At 37.7% G+C, this 15,481-nt stretch overlaps 2 protein-coding genes across 2 annotated transcripts; one reads left to right on the top strand and one right to left on the bottom strand.

The window, feature by feature from the left end:
• Positions 1-3,719: 3,719 nt before the first annotated feature.
• On the top strand, positions 3,720-6,620 carry cfap144 (cilia and flagella associated protein 144; the record flags this gene model as incomplete). The annotated part of the gene is made up of 4 exons (XM_083887754.1): positions 3,720-3,840; positions 5,292-5,351; positions 5,484-5,587; positions 6,525-6,620. The coding sequence occupies 4 exons, from the start codon at positions 3,720-3,722 to the stop codon at positions 6,618-6,620; spliced, it is 381 nt and encodes a 126-aa protein (XP_083743880.1).
• Positions 6,615-12,246, bottom strand: ebna1bp2 (EBNA1 binding protein 2). Its single transcript, XM_083887987.1, has 9 exons — positions 12,083-12,246; positions 11,514-11,597; positions 11,200-11,372; positions 9,183-9,306; positions 8,827-8,916; positions 8,582-8,657; positions 7,782-7,872; positions 7,507-7,678; positions 6,615-7,383 (listed from the first exon to the last, which is right to left on the bottom strand). Exons 1-9 carry the CDS (start codon positions 12,176-12,178, stop codon positions 7,336-7,338), a joined length of 954 nt encoding a protein of 317 aa, XP_083744113.1. The 5' UTR covers positions 12,179-12,246; the 3' UTR covers positions 6,615-7,335.
• Positions 12,247-15,481: the final 3,235 nt, after the last annotated feature.

Below are 15,481 nucleotides of genomic sequence, written 5' to 3'. Positions count from 1 at the left end.
AACATTGCTATTTAGAGTTGTTCTGTTAATGAAGCGACACACACAAATGTCAGGCCATTTAATCACATTCAACATTAATCAGTGGCCATATTACAGACACATAATTTTATTTTTGAAATTGGACCTGCTGTAATGTTCTAATTGCACATCGGTTCGCTCATAAAGGTGTAAAAACTAAAGGTCTAAGGATGTGCTTCAGAATGGTACAATATTATTGCACCTATTGTAAATATTGTACCATTCTGTAGCACGTCTGAAAGGATTGGTCATCAAAAATGTAAAACTCCTTATTTTCTGATCATTTATTAACACCACTGTAGTCATGGTAACTAACAAACAATCGTGTCGAGTTTGCTGTATCAATTTGAGCCAAACTAGCATATTACATGTTACCTGGAGATGTTTGACAGCAAAGTGTTGGGGTGCACCTTCAGAGCAGTGTTTACTGTAGTAAAGAAGTTTCCTGAGGACTTATTTTCTTGAAACCCTAACCTAACAGGGACTCAGAGTATTGGTAGTTTGTACTTTATACTTAGGGGATTTGTTAATGTAACAGACAATAGTTTGTTTGCCTCTGCTGCAAGAAGACCCAGGTTAGTGACCTAATACAAACAAATACCTTTCTGCATGGAGTTTTCTCTGGGTTCTCCCGTTTCCTCCCACAGTCCAAAAACTAGACACTCTAAAATTGACCATAGGTGAGTGTGGGAGTGGATGGATGTTTGTCTCTATGTGGCCCTGTGATGGACTGGTGTCTTGTCCAGGATGTACCCTGCCTTTCGCCCTATGTCAGCTGAGATTGGCACCAGCGACCGTCATGTGGAAGACAAAGCGGTAGAAGATGGATGGATGGACAGATAGTTCGAAATACCTTATTAACTATATCTGTCAGAAAGGGAACTGGGAGATACTTAAATGAAAAACCTTGTCAGATTTTATTCAATCACATGTCGCATGTGGGGTTGGAAAAAAAAACAAAAAAAAAACTCATATTCCCAGCCTGAGGAACTCAAAATCAGCCTCCGTAATAACTCGTTCTGACACTGTGACAGGAGCAAGGCAACAAAGCTTGACACAAAAAAAAGCCTTCCCGTCCTCCAATAATACATATTGTGCAGTCTTCTTTATACACACACACACACAAAGACCACAGGGGACTTTTCACCCACCCACACTGAAATCACTTAAATCTCTCCTCCAGTCCTTCCACCCTTTGAGTTATTACCTGTTTCCATTCTATCGTTCACACGGGGCTAATAAAGCTTGAATCAGTTTATGAGACAGAAACATCACGTTGTGTCTTACTTTAAGAAGAAGAAGCGTACACACAAAAACAAAAGTTCACACAGCTGACAAAGACAGGGACAGCAGAGTGTAAAAGCAAAAAGATTGCTTCCTAGGGAATAGAGATAGGATTTTGCGTGAAGTCGGAAAGAGGAGGAGGAGGTGGTGGAGAGAGGGGGAAACCAAATAGAAAAGGAAATGAAATAAGATATGGATACATGAGGGGGCAAGTGGTGAGACGTCAGCAGTGTTGTCACTGCAGTCGAGGCAGTTTATCAGCAAACCTGCAGCAACACCCGAACACCAGAACTCATATTTATAAGATGTTAATGGAGGCTACTGTTATTTAAGTGTGATTCGTGACACCAGAGGAGGTCAAGTGTGTGCCGAGATAATGTGACAAACACACACAAAAAATGTTGCCGGTCTTCTGGGACTACTTTGTAAAAACGTAGTTTCTTGCTAGCGTGAAATATTAACAACCATTGCAGTTGCACTCAGTGACAGTGTGTGTGGTTGTGTGTGTGTGAAAACTACAGCAGTTTCTAGTGAGTGAAAAATGCCTCGACTGTCATCTGTCGCCCTCAGGGAGCATAATATGCAAACAAAAAAAACAGAAGTCTCAGTGTAGTCGGGTTGGCTACGGACAGATTCATTCATCAGTGCTCTTCCACTATATTTTGATAGGTCTGTGTGCTCCAGGCAAACATTTTCAACACGGCACAAAGCAGCGGTGCTGTGAAGGAAATGTAGCACGCACTGGGATGAACAAATGGTTTCCGGAAATCAGAGAGACGTCTGTGGAGCTGAGAGAAAAAGATAAGCTCAACAATTTTTAATGAAAAAAAACAAGAACGAAGAAGAAGAAGAAGAAGAAGAAAGAAAATATTATAGTGCAAAAACTTCTTCTCACAGACTTCAGATCTGAAACTGAATGTTTTGCCACACACATTTATTATCAAGGAGAGTTAAAGACATATATAATGTTTTGTGATGCTGAATTTAAATGATTGAGACGTTTTACTCAGACATCGGAACAGAAGGAAAACCTTGATGTGAAGGTTTTATTTACATTTGGCCAAAACATTTCATTTACCTTGTTTTTCTATGAGGATGATATTTTGGTATATGAAGTAAAGTGGTTTGGATTTCAAATAAAATCAAACACTAAGGCAAAACACTGCTGCCTTGCAGCCAAAAGAAGGAGGGCCTTTCGGCATGTAATTGGCAGGTTCTCCATGTGTGCATGGGTTGTCCAGTTATTTGGACACTCTAATTGTCTGTAGATGTAAATGTGTGAGTGAATGAGTGAAAGAAAGAAAGTGAGTGTTGTCTCTCCGTGGAGACCAAATACTCCAGTGTTGCTCCACTGGTTCAACAATGACCAAACTCCAAACTGATGGTTTTTGTGCACACCATGGACACCATCATCAGCAGAGTGAAAACTACAACATAAAGCATAAAGTTAAGAGTGCACATGTCTCTCAATAGTAGACGTCCACAGACATCATAACGAAACTTAACTCAATCACACAAACTCTGTTTGAAAAAAAATGATACATTCAAGATCCATATCCACCTCTTTTAAACATCTCATTTATTGTCGTTGGATGTTGGATTTACATGTTTTATTGTTTTTACAGTATTTTGTTGTTTTTATGTTTATCAGGTCTTATGTTTCTATATTTAATTTGTTTAATTCATTTCTGATGCACAGCTTTGTTTCAGCTGTTTTAAAGTGCCCTATGAATAAAGATGTTTAACTTTTAATGTTGTACTTACTTTTATAACTATACATGAATTTGGGACAAAACTTTAGACAATTATACTAGTGTTTAAAGGAGCTTAAAACAAAGCAGGTTAATTTTTTTTCACAAACCAAATCAAATGTTTGCTAATTACCTGCAGATTTTTACTTAAATAATTATTATCCCCAACTTGCAAAATCTGAAAGCCAAAGTAATGATGTTCATTTATTCTATTTTTACTCTTATCTTTACGTTTTATTTCTTTTTTACTTATATTTAGAGTGCAATTTTTTTTTTTGACCATATTTTACTTTATTTGATCCTATTTTTACTCTTATCTTTACGTTTTATTTCTTTTTACTTATTATGCCCTTGCACATTTCTGCACCTCTTGTCACCTTAACTGAGCTGTTGTAAATGTGTATCCCCCCCCCCCCCCGGGACAGGAATAAAGTCATTCAATTAAATTCAAGTGTAAAGAACTACTATTTCCAAATGGATGTGGATTATTTTCACCACGAGACAAACCCATGCACATGTCGCCATCGTGTGGCCGAGTGCCGCTACTGCAGTTGCAGGCTGCAGTGTTTCCCGTTGCTAAGCAATATGTCCAAGAGAACAGGCCCAGGCCTCTCTCTCATGCTTTCTCTCTACACGTCGCTAAAAGAGTGTTGCTCATCTTTCAACATGGCAGGAAATGAGAAAGTGGATATGGTTCATCAGAACGCAATTCACATCGAGACGATACGGAAAGAACAGAGACACCAGAAACTTCACACGGAGTTCAGCATCAATCCACGCATGAAATGTAAGAAAAAAGGAAAAAAATTGTCTCTCACCTCTTTGGTTCTCTTTTAATCATAGCGAATCCTTTTCTTTTCAACAGCAGAGGAGTGAATCCTTTCATTTCCTTAAGAGTCCATGTGTAACTGACTGATAACAGGACTTTAAGTCTGTGAATTCAATCTCTTCCTCCCAAGAAACTATATTTCATCATATACAGTGCAGACAGTAGAGGGATATTCATTAGTACCATGTGATGTAGAAACTATTCCATAGTTGTTTATTTCAAACACACGTGCAACATTTACAAAGGCAACACATGTTTGATGAGGAATCAGCAGAAGTATAAATTACTCCATTCCTAGTAAGAGACGCCTTCATTTATAAACTACTTTATCTCATCACCAAATAGTATCAAATGTACAGCATTTTATATTATTAATATACAACACAAGAGTACGTCTTGCTTTAAACACGACTTGTTCCATTACCTGGGGATGGGACGATACCACTTTTTTGTGTCCGATAAAATACCGATATCACAAACACGAGTATCTTCCAATACCAATAAGTACAAATACCATACGTTAGCAGGACGTTTGATATTCGTTTTCCAAAAACATTTTCTCAATCAACAAATAGACATTTTCCCATTCTGATTGCTGCAGTAGTTGACAACGGTTGGCGGCTACTTACTACAGGTGACGTTTTGTTGATGTCTGCCATTATTGTGAAACAGTATGAAATTAAATATTTAAAATATTAACCAAAAATCAACAAATAGACATTTGATTGAGAAAATGTCTTTTGAAAACGAATATCCAGCGAATATCAAACGTCCTGCTAACTTATGCACGCTAGCTGCTAACAACACATTTGTGCTAAGTCATTTCAAAGACATCATTCTCCAACTGTGTAAGAAACTGTTTTTTGTCCGAAAAAGAAGAAAATAAAGAGGCCAAACATGACTCAGCTAAAATGCTTCAGCTGATTTTTAATTTACATTTTCTACAGTATGTGCACAGTGAAGCATGCGATATATTGGATTGTAATCGGATTAGTACATTTTTATCTCCTAAGGTTAGTTACAACCAAACCAAAAGCGAACGTTTAGAGAACGTTCCCTCAGGGTTCGGGAGGAGCCTAACTTTCCTTAAATGTTGAGGGAGCCAAAAACTGAAACGTTGTATTTTTTAGGACTAAAATATATATATATATATATATATATATATATATATTTTTTGTGCATTGTGCATCTCTATACTATACTTATCCTTTACAAATTTTCATATTGTATATTTCTTTTGTTTTGCTCATTCTTTCACAATAGCTGTTTTTTTTGGGTTCAATGACCCTGCAACTTCTTTAATCTTAATGTTTTGCTTAAATTGCAGTTTAGACAGTTGCATGTACACTATAATGTATATTTAAAAGGGTACTATGTCTGTCTGTCACAGTGTCTCTTTTACTTTTCAGTACATGTCCTGCCAGATAAACCCATGGCAGCCAAACCGGCAGAAGTGATTGGAGAGAATTGTACGTTTTTCCATTGCTCCCTCTTCTCTTTTACACTGATTAAATACCAATTAAAGGCACAATCTTCATCGTCATGTCCTGAGACACAGGTTGTTGCTGCTGCTGATGTACAGTAAATCTTTGTTTTTCCAGCTGACTTCATAGAAGCGTTCCACAGAGCACGCCAGGAACCCACCAAAAAATATGCAATGCCAATGACTGAGAGTCAGGAGATAGGATGGGTGTCATCTCCACTGGTGAGAAAACTGAAGTTACTCAAGAAACTGTGGAGTCACAGTTTAAGTACACAGTTTTTCCCCCTGCTGTGATAAAAAAAAATGACAGGTTTGGGTAAAAATAATGAGGCCGACTACACCTCAATATCAAGTCCAGCAAATGTTACTTTTTATTGCCAGTTGTTAAAATGTGTCCTGTGAGGTTTCACCTTCACCTCAGAAAGAAAAGGCAGGCGTTTAAAATTAAACTTTTAGAGGTTTACGTTGGCACTGGATCAGGATCTACAGTATGTGTACAGTACAGATAATATATATTAAATATAGCTCCAACAGGTTTGTATCAAATTGATACAAATGGGTCATTTAACTGTAATGAATGTCTTAAATCAGTCAAATGTACGGCCCACAGGCCAGAACTGGTCCACCACAGGGTCTAATCCGGCCCATTGAAATTTTCACAACACGCTTAGATCCTTATTGTACTGTGAAATGCTATATTTTTCAGTTCTAGAGACGTGTGACTAAAATCTACTGTGATCTGTAAGTTCATATAAGTGCAATTTCAACAATATTATGCTTCCATTCACTATTTAAGGGTATTTAGATCAAGAAATTTGAGGTTGTTCATTTGTTTTGTAAAAAGATACTTCATTAAATGTAAAACAAACAAGTTCTTATTATTTATAAATCATGCTATTATTTAACTTTAACTCAATTTTGGTTATCCTCATTTTCTTTTTGTATGTGTAGGTAAAGTAATAGAAATATAGCAACTAATCCCTTATACGAGGTAAAAAGCACTAATATCCAAAGTGACCGGTTTAAAAGATTTGGTATCAATTACAAAACCCAAAATGAAGCATACTCTATTTCTGAAATGCTAATTTCTCTTCACTTTTATCTCCAGATCTTAATCAGATGCTAAATCTGACCACTTCTGTTGTTGCCATCTTTCCAGATTCCACCGAAACGCGACGACAAGAGGCTCAATTTCAGCCGAACAAGCACGGACATCACCAAACACAAAGAATCTGCTCTACGAGCCGCAAATTAGAGAACACGGAAGTGAAAATGTGTGCTCAGATGTAAACATGCAGGTTGTGTCAGTAGCAGAAGTTTAATTTCCCATTTTCACAAACTTAAAAAACACTTAAACAGGTCTATACAAAGCACACTCGCCCATCACATACTAACCATACAAATGAATGGGAAAGGGCAAAGCTGACGGCTGCTCGATATTACAAAATGTCATGTCACACGGGAGAATTGATGAGTCAGTAAGCCGAGACGGAGACAAAAAATAAAACTGAATTCTTCAAACTGCACACATTAGGTAAATGAATAACTGTTGGGGTGATTAAGGTATAATTAAAGTATCTGTTAGGACAAACTTATAGACACAAAAAGGGCCACAAGCAATAAAACCTTCTCTTTGACACTTTCATGTTCAAATGTTCTTTTTCTGTGTGTGAGAATACATTTGACATTATGGGTTGATGAAGGCTGTCCACTCTTTGTCTTCTCTACACCAGCAGTGTCCTTTCAGTAGCTTCCTCAGCAATATGGCACCACATGTCTCTCTGTGGTTTGACGGGGGTTATAGCATCCACCATATGAGCCCAGACTCATTTACCAGAAGCTATGGTACAAAAAAGGTGGAGGAGAAATACTGTACATGCCTCCTAAGGTGTACAGAGGAGCCAATGGGGAGCAGGTGCATGTTCCCTCTTGTTCGCAAATCTTAGTCCTTTTAGTTGGTCGACCAGGTTTTATGAGCGAGACTTTATCTTCCTGCGTACGGACTTGCCAGGACGTTTCTGAAAGCCAAAGTGAAACAAATATTAAAGTGGAAAGTTTTTCCAGTAACTTGTCATTTCTATCAACATCATATCTACAAGTATTTAATCAGTCGGGACAGTTTTATGAGTGTTATGACTCACGTTTTGTTGTCCTCCTTTGCCTTTCTTCCCTCCCTTGCCGCCCTTCGCGTTAGCCACCTTGGCGCGGAAGCCGGAAACGTCGTTGTGGCTCTCTTTGGTATTCCACTTCTTTCCACTCTTCTTGCCTCCGAAGCCAAACCTTTGGTCCTTAGATTTCCTCTTAGCATTGGGGCTATGAAAACAACCGTTACATTTCAGCCATTTGTGAAACGCGAGGAATTGAAAAATATCGAGCTGGAGATTTATGACTGCCATGAGCACAGCTGAAACCTTACCCCTTCTTATTCGCTGCTTTCTTCGAGCCTTGACCGGAGTCTTTAGGTTTCTTCTTGTCTCCTTCCAGGAAATCCAGTTTGTCGGTCATTCCTGTGAGAGAGAGAGAGAGAGAAATAGAGAGGATGAGTGTATAAGTTGAACAAAAACGGAAAATTATATTTGTATCACAAATTTTGATTTTAATGCACAGTATGTCATTTCTGCCCCTCTCTCAATTCAAATAACAAAAAAATAAGTGCGATGACATCGAGGAACAGCTGTGACTCACATTCTGATTAACTGCCTTCAACCCCTGACGTTGCTTTGAATTCCAGCTAATTTTTTTTTTTATGTTGCATATGCCACAGAACTGTAATCTTCACTTCAGTTGGGACCACTGCTGCAGCAACCATTCTTTCTGTTCCCCGTTTCCATTCATTTCTTTTAAGGCAGGGCTTTTATTGTGAAATGTGTGTGCAGGATCTTTAAATCCATGGCTTCACACAAAAAAGTCTTGATATTTTGTAATGTAGAGGGGAGAATTCAGAGCATTTAAAAGTTAATTTATGGCAGTTTTCAAAGGCTAACCCTATGGAAAACAGCAGCAGCACTGCAAAGAGAATTACGCTACTTAAAGGTGACAAATGAAATGACCTTTACATTCAATAGAAAAGCTAATTTCTATGGTTTAAAGGGCATTTGGGCTAATGTAAGTACAAAACCATAACATTAGTCTTACTGTTTTATATCTTTAAGGGAACAGTAATTGCAGAACAATATAACTTCCATAAAGAGTCTGAAAATCAGAAATCACACTTACCTTTTTGGTATTTCTTTACAGCAGACATCATAGCCTTCTTCTCTTTCTGTCTCTTCTGCATCACTTCTATTTGGACCTGACACACAATCAAAAACACTTAAACATGTAATCACTAAAGTAGAGCAATGCATCATACACATATTATCAGTCTGGCTATATTTTTTATAATGATACAAGCAGTGTAAAGACAGGTTCCTAAAGTGGGAAACTAAAGACTAGACTACCAGACCAAAACAGAGACTTACCTTTTTGCCAAACTTCCTCTGTTCACGCAGCTTCTTGGCCTTCTCTGACCTCTCCATAATCATCTGCTTTGAAATTAGCTTTTTCCTGATCTACATAGACAAAGAGCAAACATTAATGCTTAAAAACACATTTGGATTTCAGGTCAATGAAAGACAGCTTATGAGCCACTGTGTGAGATAAAATGAAGAAAATTAACAAAAGGTTTGCAGTGTCTTAAAGACGACTTTAAGATTAACAAATGAGCTTTTATATATTTTTAGCGGGTCATACCAACAATCTCTTTTAAAAACTTTTTTTTTTTACAACTGCACCTTTGTCATATTGCAAGTTCACTTACAGTGATCTAAATGCTCACCTTCTGCATTTGCTGATCTGACTTGGCCATCTCTGCAAAGTAATCATCCGGCCTCTTGGTGGCTATGTTGTGTTTCTTTAAGAGGGGCAACGACCCAAGGGCTGTAGCTTGAGCTTGACGGTAGCTGTAAGTGAACAAACACAGAACATAAAGACTGAGCTGTAGCAGTATTAGAACCATTTTACAAACTTTATGTACTGCCTGAAAGCTGCAAACTGATCCTGTGACGCTTACAACAAAAACACAGATATCAGAATAAACATTATGGCAGTTATTTAAATATCGTCAATGCGACACTGATTAATTAACGAGTACCTGAACGTTGACATTTCTATGACAAATAAGATGAGAATGCGATGAGTATGATACAATAGCTGACAGAAAAGCTACTTAGTGGATCTTGTGGTTAAAACATTTATTTGAGAGATTAATATTGGTCATAATATCAGGGTTTCCTCTACATCATTGGTTCTCAAAGTGCGGCCCGTGGGCCAATGGCGGCCCGCAGAAACATTTCGAGTGGCCCGCAATGAATTACAGTTTATGGTTTTACAGGAGCTACTAAGCTTGTTAAATGTTTATTGGACATTACTGGATACAGTAATACTAATACTGTAATAGTAATACTAATAAGTGTAAACTGTAGAACTGGTCATAAAATCTGGTCATTAAAATTATTACAAATGGGATTTCTTTCTGTTTTTTTTTCTTCATTTGGTGGCCCTCAGTCCAATGTTGGATTCCTAAATTGGCCCTCAGGTGTCAAAACTTTGAGAACCCCTGCTCTACATGTAATTGACTGTGGCGCACCACCACCGAAAAATAAACCATGTTTTCATGTTGTTTTATGTTCATATTAATGTAAATTATTGTATGAAATTTAATTTTGGCACAAAACATGGTGTTTTTCGTGAAATGTGACGCTATGCTGCAAATAGCCTACTCTTATTTTGAAAAACCAACACCGGAGTCACCACTTGCCTGTCTACTGCGGCACGCGAAAGACAAAAAAGTTGAGACAACAGTCCGACTTGGAGGGAGAGAAAAGGGTGAAAGATAGGTACCTAAGCTAGGTTATATTTGATACAGTTTTGTTCACAACATAATACCAACACAAAAATAAGTAAATGAACTAATGGCCAAGACCACAGACCTCACTCTCGCTCCCCCCACCTCCCGACCTGTGCCAATAAGGCTTCACACTCTCCGCACATACTGGTTTGAATAAACAACAAACAAATGCTGAGCGCTGTTTTGTGCAATTAATGTAAGGTCCCGACTCTTGTCCCAAATGTGACAGGCTTCATTCAGTGTAAGAAACAATATATTAACATTAATGAAACGTTTACATGCGGTGCTCACCGCCCACTCGCAAAGCAGACAGCAGCGCCGTGACTGCGTTTTCCACATCCGAATATTAATTTTCACTCCAGAAAAAATCCTGAGTTGAGATAAACGTGTTATTGATTGGTTAATACAGGATAAGCATTATTTCTATCATTATTTCAGAGAGACTCTTATTTTTATTTTATTTTTGTACCAATGACACTTTACTAATTACTTTAGGCCGAATAAACCATGGCGAGTCTTTGGTTATACAGTAGAGAGAGATATTATCTTGTTGCAGATTTTTTAACTGTAAAACTTAACCTGTTACATTTCAGATACACATTTTGAACAGCACAACATAACGTTAGCTTAGGTAATGGCCAGGTAATTGTTTATTTAAAGATGTTTATTTGACTGTATTCAGTATAGACTAGTTTAGTTATTTAAATTATATCTTTAAGTTGTTGTTGTTTTTTGTTGTGATACTGCAAGATCCTGTTTTCAATTAATCTACCGGAAACCCTATAGTAAATAATGTATTGAGAAAACATTCAGTTTGAAATAGTTATAATTTCACATTTCAAAATCCATGTCGTTGTCAGCCCCCCCATAGTTTAAAAAAATCCTGGAGGAAACCCTGAATATATATACATTAAAAATGACTTTCTTTTACATATTGCACACTTACAAGAACATCTCCCTCTGGAAATCATCATCCGCGTTGATCTCATCATTGTTTCCAGCAGGTGCTTTCCCATCAGCCTTGGAAATAAGGTCTTCAGCAGGTAGGTTGGTCATAGCCAACCTCTCCACCCAGGGAAGTTCTTTACGGAATTCGGCAAGACACTGCTTCAAACCTGCCTGTATCACAAAACGAGTAAAACAGATAATCAGAGTATGTCTTAAGTTTATTAAGTAACACTTGGACTAAGTAATGTTTTCATACCTACACACGCAACAGCTAACTAATCACACTTTAATGCAGTTGACTCATTCACTCACCACATTGTTGACAGCCTTTTTGGCTTTGGCCACCTGCACATTCATGCCCGGTTTCAGCAACCCTTTTGCAAAGGCTTCTTGGAGCTAAAGGAGACAAAATCAATCATTTGAAAAGAAAAAAATGTCACAACCATAGGAAAAAGCTCAGCACACAGAGAGAATTTCAAACATAAACAAAATAATTCACTAATCTCTGGGGGGTAATTGGGTGCAATTACAGTACATTCGAGTTAAAAAAAACAATTAGGGAAACTAATGAAACACATTAGAAACAGATACAATATATACATTAACATGAACTATAAACGTTACATTACAAGACACGTGTGTTTGGTAAGACATGTGAACACTTATTGAGAAATCATATTTTAGGTGTAATGTACGAGCTGGCGACTGGGGAGCGACTATGGTCTTCAAATTGCATAAGAAACAATGCAATTTTACAACTAAACACAATAATGTACATCGTTTATTATGAAGAAAGCCCCTCATACGACTGTGTACACGTCCGTCTCTTCTGTTCGTATACGTGATTGTTGTGTACGTAGCACAAAACGAGCTAAACTGACCTCATCGTCTGATAATTCACTCTTATCGTCATCGGAGTCGAAGCCGAGCTGTTCCTCCTCCTCTGAAGACTCCATGGTTCTGGTATCGACAACCATAAGATCCAAATATGACACAAGTTTGGTTTTTTTCAGGTAGGAAGAAATGTTCCTGCTCCTCACATGTACTGAGGATTCACGTGTGTGGAGGGAGGAAATGACGGAAGTGAGTGCTCAACCAGTACAGTCCCCGGCGGAAACATTGTGAAACCCCGACAGTTCCTACGTGTAAAAAGAAAAATAATAAAACAACAACGGTAATAATGATAATAAATAAATAAATGAATGAATGAATTCGAAGCTGAATTTTAACCCTCTCCGTTCAAAGGCTTTATACGGTAAAAAAAATTTTGTCAGGATATCGACATCCGGTTTTAAAATAAAACACCAAGCCTACTGTATCTCTGTCTGGGTGCACGTCTGAAGGAATCAGAAACATAATACCTGGACTTTGAGCAACTGCACAAAGAAAGTTCTCTATAAGTTCTGAAGAAGACAGGCAAAATTGTGTTCAGCACATTGATATCTAGTACTGTACAAAATATCAGTCATTTTTACTCTACCGTTTTCAAAATAAATGTCTCACATTTGCATTTTTTTTAAATAAAAAAAAAATAAAAAATTTCAAATCTTATTGCATCTCAAATGATTTGATCAATTTAAACGTGCAATTTTCAAAAACAAAATGTGACAATGTGAGACTTTTGAATCAGAACTTATGGAAACGTTTGTTTTTTATAGCATCCCATTTAATTCAAACTCAAAATTTCGAAAGTCTCACATTAGCACTTTTAAAATCGAAAAAATATTCCCAACTTTGAGGCATAATAGGTTCTGGACACAACTGATTCATGAACTGATCTATGACTACTAACACATTGTAAATTTGACATTTCTACTGCACAGTTTTAAAATGAAAATACAAATCTTATTACATCTCAAATAATTTGCTTGATTTAATGTGAAACATTTCAGCTGAAATGTCTCTAAAACTGTACAGTAAACATATCTAATATTATAGCCATAGATATTGCAGCACCATAAGTGTCACTCTTTCACCTCGTCAAGAAAGGAACTATCGACATCACTTCTCCAAAGCACTCCTCCCTGCTCAATTTCTGTCACTTTGACGTGACAAGATTGAGAGAACTGTCTGCAGTGTTGGCCCAGAATCCCTGGCTGTGGCCTATAGGGAAGACTACAGTTCTCGGATGATGCTATGTTGATACGTGCAAATTAATTTCATGTCAGGTGTTTGTTGTTCTTAGGTGCAGAGTAATCCCAATTTGAATTAAGAGTATTGCTCTGGGTTTGCCTAATCTAAATCTGATGGATCTATAATTCCGCCCTTGCCCGTACTGTAATGTAATTAAAAGCAGAGAGATTTGATCAGCTCTTGGTGGCTTGTGGTATACAAGTAATTTCTCTTTAATCTACACTTGAATTGATTTCTGCTTAATGCCTGCAAATTGACCCTCCCCTATCAGTCTGTTGTCACCTCATTCTTAACTACACACACATTTCTTGTTTTGCCAAAGTGAGAGTCTGTGAATGTCCTCAGTCCCGACCTTCTCAACTTGAAGAAAAGTGAGAAGGTCACTGCAGCATTAGAGGGGGGGGGGGGGGGGAAGTGTGAATCCCAATCATTCACTTTTATGTTGACCGAGGACAGTTTGTGTTTATCGTTTGGAGTCACGTAGCAGTCCTGAGAGCGGAGAGCCAGAATGTACACGTACTGAATGTTAATAATGTGCTTTAGCCAGTGACCATGAAAGTAACTTGAACATACGCAAAAATGTCACTTGAGACAGATTTGTCTCAAGTGGTCAAAGCAGGAGCTGCATCGAGAGTTGTCAACTATGACATTGTACATCTGTCTAGGACTAATGAAATTATATTAGGTTCTTAATTGTCAGGTCACAAACAAACACATCATTGGGAAATACATTTTTCCCTCTTTCTGCCTCTTTGTGAGCAGCAAAACACGTCATGCATGATTTATGTTTGATGATTAAATTCTGTATATTTCGCAGATGGTCATTCTTAGAATGCAGTATGTAATTTAAATGAATTGCTGCTTTTATTACCACCAACGCATCCTTGTCCTTTGATGTTTTCAGTTTGTACAACAGGAGAAGAAGGTGCTACAATTCCTCATCATTCAGCACAGCATCTTCCTTGAGTGGGATTGGAGAGATCTTCTTTGGAGGGGAGATATAAATGATGACCATGCTAGGTTCCAAGCTCCTAGGAATGTAAAACCAAACCATTTTGAGTCATGCCGTGCCATGCCGTACCATCCCGTGCAGGGGCTGTGGAAAAGTACCATAAGAGATGTTTCAACTGATACAACACATTATTAGATGAATCCCCAGCCTCAATGTAGCCTTATACTCATGACACTGATCTAGAAGATTGTGTTCCACATGTCATTTCCTACTAGAAAAATGTCCCTGTAGGCAATGCTGACACTTGTCAATCAAAAAGTTAGCATATATATATTTTTTAATGTTTTATTTAACCTTTATTTAACCAGGTAAAGTCCCATTGAGATGAATATTTCTTTAAAAAGGGTGATGTTGAGGAAAAGATTGTAGTGGAACTGTCTCAAATTGGCATATTTAACAAAATAAGAGTTTGATAATAGTCTCTCAGGTCTCTCAGGTTGGTGTGTGGGGGAATACCAGTGTTACTGTACTCAGCCCAGGAGCCTCATGATTTCTGATAACATCCAAGGGCAAATTAAAACAGGCTCCTGTGTTTTTGAAGTCTGTGAAATCAGCTGATGGGAATAGTGAAAAACTCTTCATTAGACAGAGACAGGAGAAGTGTGTATATTTGACAACTGTCATACTGAAATGCTTCATTATAACCAAAAGTTTTAATGTCTTCATAATGAATGTGTGTATTAAGTTAGTATTATGTACGGACAGATGGGTAAACTTCATAACCAAGCCAAGATGAAAAAGTACGGTATCAGCCCCATATAAAATGAGACAATTAAAGGCCTCACTTTGTAGTGAGGATTTGAAGATTGCAGGTGCGCGGCAAAGGCTTCGTGCAGGGAGAAAACTTGAGAGTACGGTAGCTCGCCTCTCGCTACATGGGTTTTTGCACGAATGCACAATTACCTCATGCATTCGGACAGAGACGGTCGACAATCTATTCACCAATCAAGGAGTTATTAAATTTGAAAGAAAGGAAAAACAACCAATTAGACAATTGAAAAAAGGTGTGAGCTAAACGCTAATGGTGGAAAACTTATGGTGGGCATGGTGAAAAAGGTAAAACTACTTAACTTTTCTTCTTTTCTTCAAATTGATTCGAAAAAGTCTTCCACGACAGTGACCTGCATGGCCAAGA

This window comes from Microchirus variegatus (assembly GCF_963457635.1).
Source record: "Microchirus variegatus genome assembly, chromosome: 4".
Taxonomy (NCBI): Eukaryota; Metazoa; Chordata; class Actinopteri; order Pleuronectiformes; family Soleidae; genus Microchirus; species Microchirus variegatus.
The sequence above is the reverse complement of the archived record's forward strand: the minus strand, read 5'-3'. Positions and strand labels throughout refer to the sequence as shown.